General features: G+C 45.2%; 1 protein-coding gene across 2 annotated transcripts in view; it reads right to left on the bottom strand.

Annotated features, from left to right (window-relative positions):
• Positions 1 to 1,344: 1,344 nt before the first annotated feature.
• plpp3 (phospholipid phosphatase 3) overlaps positions 1,345 to 11,294 on the bottom strand; it is a 34,102-nt gene continuing 24,152 nt past the window's right edge. For both annotated transcript variants that reach the window (XM_055051623.1, XM_055051613.1), the window contains exons 6-7: positions 8,166 to 8,342; positions 1,345 to 3,439 (exon numbers count right to left, since the gene is read on the bottom strand). In XM_055051623.1, the coding sequence (XP_054907598.1) occupies positions 3,311 to 3,439; positions 8,166 to 8,342 (306 nt within the window). In that variant the 3' untranslated portion in view covers positions 1,345 to 3,310. The remainder of the gene's footprint in view (positions 3,440 to 8,165; positions 8,343 to 11,294) is intronic.

The raw sequence follows: 11,294 nt of genomic DNA, 5'->3' as shown, positions 1-11,294 counted from the left end.
TGCCAGAATGTTGTGTTTTTAATTTGTACAAAATTTAATTTCCCTGCCACTTTGAAATTATCCACAACTTTATGTTGCCATTATACATAAACATCTCATCTCATTGATTTAAGTTTGCTGGTATAGATGGCAAAATGCAAGAAGCAAACGAATATAAAAAATTTTGCAAGACGCTGTAAAATATGTTTCATGCTGTATGCTCATATTTAGTTTGCTATTGTACACTTTGGCATGTGGAAGTGCCCAAGTTATAGGAAACTTGACGATAAAAGGAGCCCTAGTACCAGAATACTTTTTTTTTTAATGAATCTCAAGAGTTTTTCTGAACTTTATTTCAGCCCAGGAAACAAGCTGTAATACACCCAACATGCCAAAAATATTACCAGCATTATGACTGCGTATTTCTCACGTAAACAGGAAGTCTGACTTGACGTTTCACAAAACTCAGAACGCCAACATGGTGATGGCAGTGAGGGATGAGAAACAGAACTGGAGGGAGTGGATTGCGCGGCATGTCACGGCCCCGGGGCGCAGCAGTATGTAATACCTTGGCTCTTGTCCGTGGTGGCCCTCCGCCAGCTTCGCTCTGCTCTCTTACAGCCAAACAAGACCACAACATGGGCCTCTCCGCCACGACAGCAGCCCGTCTACTATTACAGCCACGCATGGCTGACCCCAGACCCGCCAGCTGTTCGCCGGCACCATAAATCTACACTGAGGCTGACCTCAGATCAGCTGGACCAAACGACCAAAAGCTCATTCATGTCTTAAATAGATTCGTTGGCACTTATCTGTCTGCATTAGATGGATTTTTTTTTGCCACCAATTCTTCTGAAAAGCAGTTTTTGGTTTACACATAAGATAAAAGTTCTGTTTTCAAACTTTCTGCACTAAACAGCTGCGTAAAATTCTATATATATTTTCCATTCTCTGGCGTCTTGTTACCATCAGATTGTTAAAAGATAAATGATCTTAACAGAAGAGGCTTTAATGTTCAGCTAAGCAGACGTTTTTTTAAAGTGATGGCACTGCTATTTTTCTTCAGAAAAAGAAAGAAAAGTTATTTTCTCTTGGTTGAAACTAATCCTTTAATTCAACCAACATGTCTTCTCTGATGTGTGATATTGATGCTTTCAACGCTTTGCTTTTTTTTGGCCCAGCCAAAGTCCTGGATTAAATCGAATCTTTGGAGGGAGCTGAAGATTAGGGTGATGGCACGGTGGCCCTCCAACCTCAAAGGCTCAGAGCTCATCGCCCAAATTTAACCCTTAAAACACCGGCGGGAACTCGCAGTTACAAGGACATCAAGTCAATGCGACACACCTTTACTACCTGAAGCCAAAATATGTGTTCATAATGAGCTTTTTATTTAAAAGCACATAGTTCAGAGCTAAATACATTTAGCAGAAAAAACAAAAACAGCATAACTACATTTTGTTTGTACAAAAAAAAAAAAAACGAGGCGATACAAAAATACTAATATCGGGTTTCAATACAATCGAGGGTGTATCTTTTTGTAACTATTACAATCTACAATAGTTTATCTAAATACAAAAGAATCTTGTCAATCGATGCTTTTTAAGCAGCATTTTGTAAAGAACACAGGTCTGTAATTATAGTGGATATATCTAAAACATGTTAAACAATATTTTACAGAGTTCATATTAGTGATCTATACATTATTTATATATTTATAAAAAAATAAAAAAACCAAAGAGTGAGAACGGCTTGGTGAAATTGATAGGACGGACTATACAGCGGAGCAAAAAAGAAAAAGAAAAGAAAAGATGTGCAACATAGTGGTGTGTTGTTGGATGAGGAAGTCTGGGTGGGCTGTAAATAATTAGCAAAAACAAAAAGCACCTCTGTGTCCGCTAACTGTTAGTGATTACACAGGGCCACCTCTACACATGCAGGGTTAAAGATGCTCCTCAGATAAAATACTAGATCCACAGTTTTTAGAACATTCATCTCGCTCCGCGACACACAGTGGCACACGCCAACGCACACACTGAGCACAGCCGACGGCGTGCTTGTGTGTGTTTTTAACTGTCACACACACCACAGTTTTATCAAGAGGGAGTTCCTTTTCACAGGGCACAGCTGCTACACACACATGACGTAACATATAACTACAAGCACGCACGCGCACACACACGAGCACTGAGAGACGGGCATCCATTGCCGATGACGGATTGGGTGGGTGAAAGCTCCTCCCTGCCAGCAGAAGGAGCCTGAATCATCCCTAAAACGATGCTCCAGCTTTAGTTGGAGCTCATTGCCCATTCTCCATTGGTAACCGGACCCTCTCGCTTCCTCCACCGGTCTGGAATCTCAGGCCGGTGGCCCCAACGCCCGGCAGAGGCACGGCACAGCCACACCTGCCACACGGCTGGCGGGAAGCTGCTGGGAGGAAAACCTGCCTTCTTCCACAGACGATGCTCCGCCCCTTTTGCCCCTGTCACTACGTCTAAATACGAAAACTGCAACATCCCGGGTTTGGGCTGCACTGAGAGTCGACCGCAAAAAAAGAACCCTCCCAAAAAAAACAAAAAAAACCTCGACAGGCTGATGCTGAGACAGAGACGATGCAAAAAGAGCTCTGAGAAAGGCCTTTGAGTTTTGTGTCCATCAAGACTGAACCCGGTCTCAGGGCTCAACGCTGTCAAGTTTTTTTGTTTTTTCCTTTATCAGCCAAACAACTCAGGCAGCAAGTGGTGATAACGGAAAATGAAGTTCAAACAGTGCTTTCAGTAACATATTTCTATCTCGCTTATATTCTCTGCTGCTGACTATTGAAGTTAAGATCCTTTCCTCGGTTGAGGAAGTTGTTGTCCAAGGCCTCACAAAGGTTGGGAGAGAAAGCGTCCTCTCCTCGCTGCTTAGGGGTTTTACAGTCCACTGGTTTCATTCGCGCGGCTACGCTTCAGTCAAACCTCTGCGGCTGCAGCTCATCAGTTTTCATCGTTTTTATTCTTTCCTTTCCTCGTTCGTCTCTCAGGTTCTTCTCTGCTTGTGCTCTGACAGACAAACAGATGGGCTCAAATGTTGATTAGTAGTTACCAGTATATTAGGGGGACTACAAGTCTGGGTAGTGAGAGTGGACTCTGCTGTGCAAATCTCAAATCTGACACCCTAGTCCACAAAGAGCGCCCCACTGGGCACTGGGAGGATGGGAAGGGGGAAGCAGCTACAGTCCCTTGTCGCTACATTCTACTGTCCGATGAGGGGGTCGGGGTGGGAGTGGGGGAGAGTGATGAGCAGCGCTGTGATCGGCTCCTCGGTCAGGGCGAAGGAAGTGGGGCCTCCCTCACACCATGTTGTGGTGATTGTTCCTGTCGATGATGTCGGACGAAGGGAGCAGCTCCTTCTTGATCGGGGAGGGCGGGGGCGTGGCCAGCTTCAGCCCGGGCTTGAACAGGTCGGACACGTAGAACACCTGGAGGAAACGGATGGAGGGAGAACGTCAGGAGGTGTGAAGGAAAGGAAGAATGGGAGGAGCAAAAAGGCGTCTTCATTAAGTTTCAGTGGATTCTGGAGTCATAGCTCAATGATAAATCACACAAATCGTCACGACTAAGAAAACTACCAATTTTTCATCCCATTTTGTGCAGTTCAAGTCTGAGTAATACAGTCAGAGTGAGTCAAGCATGACTCACTCTAAAATATCAGATTTTGGCAATCATGACATGTCACCGAAGGCAACCTTTACATCAGCGCATGAGTTCAGTCTCATTGGCATTGATAAACAAAGCAAGAGAAATAGTGGGGAGGGGAAAAATCCAAAATAAAATCTCTTTCTGGAATCTCAGTGACGTCATATGTCAAACATGAAAACAGCGAGGCCTGGACACGAAGCGTGAAAGCATTTTAACAGTGAACTCCTACATCCGCGCCCTGGGTCACCCATGACAAACGGTGGTTTGGCACAAAGAACTGGGTCTCAGAGGTGCTTTTCCTTCAGACAAGCTGAAGAAGTTGAGGGTATAGCCTGGCATTTACCATCACACTCTGCCAGGACAGCCAGCTTCGTGAAGCCAGTGGATAAATGCAGCAGGGATTTCACATGCCGCTCCTACATTGGGGAATACCCCGAGGAACCAATTTGACTTCTACCATTGTTTTCTGGAAAACTGCTCAACATGTGGTCACTGGTGTATTTATACACTCTGACTACAAGCATCTCATTTTGAAGGCTATGATCAGCACAAAGGGCGCCTTTTCTGCGAGAGCTTGACATTTCCTGACCATGCAGTGACCATCGCTGGAGAACAGTAAGCGATAGATAAGCCGTAGATACACACAGCCGCTGTCACACTTCCCTAAACGGGCTCTTTCACTATGTGGCGCTTGGTGTGTGTGTGTGTGTGTGTGTGTGTGTATCCATGTAGAATATTATGATATGATTAGGAGAGCGGAAAGGATGTGAGTTCATATCTCCCAGAGTCACTCGAGCCCATATGGGAAACCCTCCGCGCTCGTTTCCCATCGGCGTCCAATGGCAACCGGGCGCGGTTGCTGCGTCACCAAAACACCAACCTATCGCTCCCCAGCTGCCAGGCTGGAGGGGGGTTATCGTGACCACACCACATCCTGCCACTGACACAGGCACGCACAGCCCTGCAGCCCCATTGTTGTCGGGCAAAGCAACTCAGCACTTTCTTGCCTCACACCTGGAGCACAAGAGATGAATCTCTAAAGGCATGAGTAAGAAAGACTCTGCTTAGGTGTTTAAAAATGACTCCAGACACATTAAGAGGCTTGAGTCACAAAGGATGTGACTGCACCAACTTTAGGCACTGTACAATTAAAAAAAAAGACAATGCAACTAATGAGGTCATTCGTGAGCCTGAGAATAAAACCGTGGACTTGTTTTCACATAACCCACATTAGACCTGGCCCAGTTGTTGCTCTCAGTCGGCTACCGCACTGTTTCCTCGCTTGACAGACAAATACAAATGCATATATCTTACTGCCAAAAAACACCAATGGTGTTGGAACTATATAAGTCTATGTATCGGGTCAATGCATCAAAATTAAAAGAACAAAAAGATGTAAAAGCGATATTGTTATGAGTAAAGCGTTAATTATTGCTGCTTTCAAAAGCAGCAATAATTCTGTCTTCTGATAAAATAATCAGAAGACAGAATTATTGCTGCTTTTCAAATAAAGAAAGAATAAGACCATCTGGGTTTCTTATTCATCTTGTGTCGCGTTTTCAGTCAAGGCCATCGTTCAATGAGAATCTAAAGTCTAAATCTAAAGTGCGCGCCAGTTGTGTTTAAACGTGGCGAAAATACAGAAACACGAACCAAATAGTTTCTGCGTTAGAAGTGCCAGGTGGGAGACATAAGGAGCCTCTAATGTTTTACCTCACAACAAAAGGTGCTTAAAAACCATAAAATCCAGTGGCACCAAGATCGTGACGCATCCAGCCGAGGAAAGCAACTCAGCACTTTCTTGCCTCACACCTGAAGCACAAACAATGAGTCTTCACCTACAGACCTCTAACCATCATTAAAAATGACCCCAGTTACTGAGAAAGCTTGAGTCACAAAGTATGCAACTGCACTAAATTTAGGGACTGTACAGCCCAACAGCGATGACCATTATTCTTAGGTCTCTAAGAATAAAACTTGCATGTAAATACCTATGGGTGTATTTCTCAGAAATACCTTCACGCTGGTCTGAGGGTTGGTTACTTTAGACCAGCGTATGTAGAAGAATACCAAGGTTTAAAACACCTCCCATCACATGGTTCCTGCAGTTAAAGTTTCTTTTGACATGGAGCAACTTCACAACTTTTCTTTCTGCTTGCCGATTGGACCGGCTGAAAGCTAACAGAAGAAATTGAGCTCAATGGCAGAAATTCTGGATGGAGCACTGAAAGAGGATGAGAATCGAGTGGAATTGTGAAGGAAAGCAGGATGAAACTGTGCTAATCCAGGAACCGACATTCAACTGGGAAAATCCCAGAAAAACCACAAAGTGAGCAAATCAAGCTGTTCCAACAATGCAGCGTTTATATGAAACTGTCAAAGCTGCTGTTTTTAAAAATTTGTGATGCTGACAGTTTGCATAACGAGATGTTTTTTTTTTTTATCCAGCTCACAACTGGATCAGAAAAATAAATAAATCTCCCCCCAACATGTATTACTTTTGCAGAAGATCTTACACTAAATGCACATGCAGTTAGTAAAAGAGAAGTCTTTCTGCGTTCTGCAGCAGCTCGAGGCGTGAACTCACGCTTTAGCTCTTCATTTCTCACTTTAACGAACTCGGGGTGGAACATGTGCAGCCGTTACCTGGAGATCTAAAGATGTTCACACCTTGATTTAGGACTTCAGGGCGGGAGCTTCTAAGCGGCCGAGCGTTTGCACCTCCTCTGTCAGGCCTCCACTCATCTCCTGTCAGGCCCTTTCTGCTCCGCTGCTCGCCAAGAAGCTATCGCAGCCGCGCTAAAGTGCTCACAGATGTGCACTTCTCCGAAGACCGGGGCCGATCTGAGAGAGGGGAGGGAGCGGCGGGGGTGTCAGGGATTGTAAAGCTAACCTCACCGCCTTGATCAACCTCAGCTTTCACGGCGTGCCTGTACATATGGATGTGTGTGCGGATGTGAATAATGTCAGCATTAAGCTGTCTCACTGCAAGGCGGGGAGGCTTGTGGATCCAGAAGAAACCCACACACTCATCCCGAGCCAAGACGAAGACAAGGCTCCTCTCTCTCCTGTCACCTCCCTCCCTTCTGTCCTCCTGCCAGGCCTGCCTTTTCGGAGTTCGGGCTCACACACACACTCACACACACCCTCTCTCTGAAAAACGTCATTTTCTCAGTCGTCAAGGCCGACGCCGTCAACCTGAGCTGCGCCCGGCTGGCTTTTCTTTTTGCGCTCAGGTTTCTGATCACAAATCCTTTAACACCCCCCTGGCATCGCTGGAACGCCGTCGCAGCGCGTGCCATCCCAACGTCTGCTGAGCTCTCCCTCGATTTTACGAAATCTAATTCTTTCCACATTCTCCATCCCTTGTCCGGGCGCAAAGGTGAGAGTGGGCGGGGCTGCGTCCGTGCGCCTTCGCGTCTTTTGCCAGAGGCAGCGCGGTTGTGGCTGGAGCCTGCTGTGTCGATACAACCAAATAACCCCCGCCCCCAAAATAATTACCAGCCTCATTCTAGTTCCTTTCTTTCTTACTCACCCTTTCTTTTAACACCCCGCTCGTCATTCTCTTGACCCATTTTCAAATTTTCCTTGGCTCTGTGTGAGCTTAGAGTAATGACGAGGGTTAGAAAAATCATCTGGAAACCACTTTGATGATATGTAGCGTTAGCAGGGAGGAAGGTTGGAGTGTCTGCGTCCCTGAGCAAAGAGCCGGCCCCACCAATGTGTTAGTCATTATGGGCCTGTCTTCACTTCACTACCTGCTACAGTATTCATATAGACATGTAAACTTTTTCACATTTTGTTGCAACCACACACTTAGTGCAGAATTATGAAGATAAAGGAAAAGATGAATTGTTTTAAAACTGGACAATATGGCTGAAAATGTACTACTATATCAGTGTTTCACATTATTTAATGATTATTGATTGGTATTTTTTGTTTGTTTAAATATCTGAAATGCTGCCAAGTGGTAGCTTGTCCTTTCCTGTGTTATCTGCAGTTTTCACTGTGATTTTTTATTTCTCAAGACGTTAGATGTCATGGTGGTGAAGCTTGAAACGGATTGTTGCAGGGCAACCAAAGAGCGAGTGACTTGGTTGGTGCCTCGAGTTGCTAGCTGTGAGAGGCCAACCGGCTAAAACCTTTCCTCTGCCTACATTCCCCAGAATGCTGTGCGGTTCTGGGAAGGAGTTCAGTGAAATTATTGAACGCTATCAGACGTAATGTCTGTAGATATCGATCACTTGCTTATCGCATTATATATTGTTATTGATTTATTGTCCAGCTCTATGTTGTTTTCAAAAATCTGAACAAAAAAATTTTTTAAAAATATGATTTTGGGACCTTTAAAAAGGTTTTCTTCCGGGTTTGTCCTGAGTCTAGTTCCATCCACAAACCTTTCTACCTCTGCTGAAAAAAGAGATGCTACATTTCTCTCAACAATGACTTCTGTGCTCTATTTAGTCTCATAAAATCCCAACTTTCTTGTGTCAGGTGTGAACTCACTATGCAGTAGGCCACCAGGGCTCCCTGCACAAATCCCGCCAGCACATCAGTCGGGTGGTGCTTGTGGTCGGAGATGCGTGACAATCCGGTGTAGAAGGCCATCATCACCAAGGTGAACTGGAGCAACGGGCGGAGGAGGCGAGCGCCACGCCAAGTGAACCTGGACTGGATGTAGAACTGGAGACAGAGAGAAGGAGAAAATCAGTGTAATTTTATTCAAAGTCCTTCTGCATCCATGCACCTACTGCATGCAGTGTGTGTGTGTGTGTGTGTGTGTGTGTGTGTGTGTGTGTGTGTGTGTGTGTGTGTGTGTGTGTGTGTGTGTTATTACAGTCTAAGAGGTCTAGACTGAATCAAAGTGGGCAGGGGAGACACATCCACAACACAAGCTCATGCTTGACTGGCTGAGATCCGGACATGACTGATTAATGGTTTCACATCGCAGCTGTAAAAACAGCACAACCACAGGAAAACAGCGGATTTACACACACACGTGCACACGCATACACACGCATGCACGCACGCACGCACGCACGCACATAGATGTAAATCTAAAAGATGTTTCAGCAACGCTTTTGCTTGTGATGAACTCTCTGCCCTTTTTTTTTTTTTTTTTTTCAAATAAAATGGAAGTGTCTCCTCCGTCTGACCCCGCGCTCCCAGCCACAGACTGCTTTCTGGGTCAAAATAAAAGCTGAAGGGAACCAAAACAGGAGCCAGTCGATTCAAGGCCACTTTCAGTCACTTGCTTGAGTGCGAAACGTTCGCATCCTTCCTCCTTTTTTCTTTCTTCATTCACTTAAAATGTAGAGGTTTGAGGTCAACCCCGGTTCTGTGGACATCCTGTTTCTGCACACAGACAGACATGCTCTCAGCTTCCTGCCTCTCACACCTGACAGAGAGTTCCTGCGAAAGTCGGCCTAAACCAATTTCAAGTTCTCAACCCAGGCCTCATTACTTAAGTCCTGTAATCCACTCAGCTGACAATGCATGCAGGGAAATATTCCGGTGTTTTCTGTCAGACTTCTTGATCCCAAAGCATCACACTACCACCTCCCTGTGTCGGTGTAACGCTTTTCTAAAAAGCTGTTTTAGTTTCATCTTGTTAGGTATATTTAAGTGATTTCTTGATCCCAAAGGTTTGACAGTAATCAGGCCGTGGTGGGGGTAGGGACACAGAGCTCAGCTTTCACAAATAGATGTCTGTCGGGGGGGGGGTTGGTATTTTCTCAGCACTGAAGATGTGGCCCTAAAATCTTCCATATTTCCTTTCCGGTACTAAATTATTGTTCTGCTCCCAGATGCGGGGGAAGTGATCCCTCCCTTGCCTTCGTGTCTCGGTCGTCTCCTCTCTGGGATGTTTAGACTACAGGCTTCCTTTACTGTGGTTGTCAGGTAAAGGGCCTGGGCTATTGATGAGTACCTGAGTCGCAGAGCTTCCCGCCACCCGTGGCTAATGAAGTCGAGAAAGCTTCTTTGGAGATTAAAGGCGAAAGAAATAATGCCGTGATCTTCGTCAAAACAAAGACTTGCACTGATCTGCCAGGCGACTTCACCTTATCTAAAGTGAGTAGACCCAGATAGCCTAGACAAAAGCCTGATTCAGCAGAAGCTGAAAGAAAGTCACGATAAGCCACCGCAAGAGTCTGAACCAAAACGTCTCCCTTTTAAAACTCTGAATCTTCCTCCTCTAATTTGTCCCTAATAATAAGATCCGAGGAGGGCGACCGTGAAACTCAACAAAAGGAGTCCCGGCAGATTCCCATGACACCGGGGACCCGGGAGCGGCAAAGAGTCTCGCGGTTTCCGAAAGAATCCAGCTCGGCCTCCGCTGAGACCCGCTCCCTGGGGGGTCTCTCCCGCTCGGACTCAAAGTCAAAGGCCCAAACAAACACAACAAAGCGAGAAGGAATGAGGACGCGGACTCGTTTCGCACGCCGCTCTCTCCCACTCTCTCCGCTCTGAGACGGAAGGGAGCACAACAGAGCCGCTCGCATGTCAAACGCAAATATTGTTTCCTGTTTGACAAACGAATAGGCCCCGTTTGCTACCGGATGGCATGTGCTTATGCCAATGTTGCGTGCAGATGAGAGAAAACGCAAGCCAGCCGAGCGCACGCACGCACATGCCTGCTGGCTGCGGCGCTGCTGCACGCCGTGCGGTGCGGTCTGTGCCAGTTATCAGTGCGTCGTTTCAGAATGAGCCGAGCAGGGCACGGCTCCGACCATGGCGGCCTGGCAGACACCGGGCAGGAAGCGCAAAGCTTCAGAATCACAGAGAGGCGCTGAGGAAATGACTGTTTGATGCTTTCTGAGCAAAACCACGATCAAAGAATGAGGGGAAGAACCCATCTTATCTATTTTTTTTCTTTTGTTCTGGTCGGAAGAGGGGAGTTTTTGTTGAGCACAAAACAAAACTGACTGTGTGCCAATTCATCATAATGAAAATGGCATAAATGCAAATGGGTATAAAGATGTTTTATTTGCCATAAGTAGTCAACAATGAGAAATATTGCAACGAGTGACTCTGGCTTGTGAAAACGTGCAGAAAAAGAGCAAGTCCATGGTATATTCCAAAACATTTAATATGCAAGGACTTGAACACTGTTTCTTGGTTAAACCTCTACTTGTTGGTAACTACTCTCAGGCCTTTCTTTCTCTTTTTACCAAAAACTGAACGATAAAAGATAATTTTGTTTACAAAGACTTCATAATTCATTTTATTCGTTGTGTCTGCTCTTTCCTTTATTTATTTTGTATATTTCAGATGTCTTCCAGTTCCAGTGTTTAAATGTGTTTGTTTATCTTTAAGAAGGTGTTCTTGCCGTTATCACCATTATATTACTTGAAAAGACAAGCTTAATTAGGGATTAAAGTGCATGTTGTACTTATTGATCATGTCAAACATATAAAAAAATAAAAAATAAAAAAGATCAAATAGATAGTGTTCTGTTCCTTCAGAGCCATTTTGGGAAACTACCCTTTACTGCCTTATTGAAGCATTGGGGCTTTCTCGTTTGACTCTTTAAGTGTGCTCCAATGCTCTTTAATAGTTCTCATGCTAACTGAGGACCATTCAGTCTAAATTGTGGCTCTTGGGTCTTTTTTATCATTTCTTTGAGGAACTTGC

The sequence above is a fragment of the Poeciliopsis prolifica genome, unplaced genomic scaffold (assembly GCF_027474105.1).
Source record: "Poeciliopsis prolifica strain line A6 unplaced genomic scaffold, Auburn_PproV2 SCAFFOLD002, whole genome shotgun sequence".
Lineage (NCBI taxonomy): Eukaryota > Metazoa > Chordata > Actinopteri > Cyprinodontiformes > Poeciliidae > Poeciliopsis > Poeciliopsis prolifica.
The sequence above is the reverse complement of the archived record's forward strand: the minus strand, read 5'-3'. Positions and strand labels throughout refer to the sequence as shown.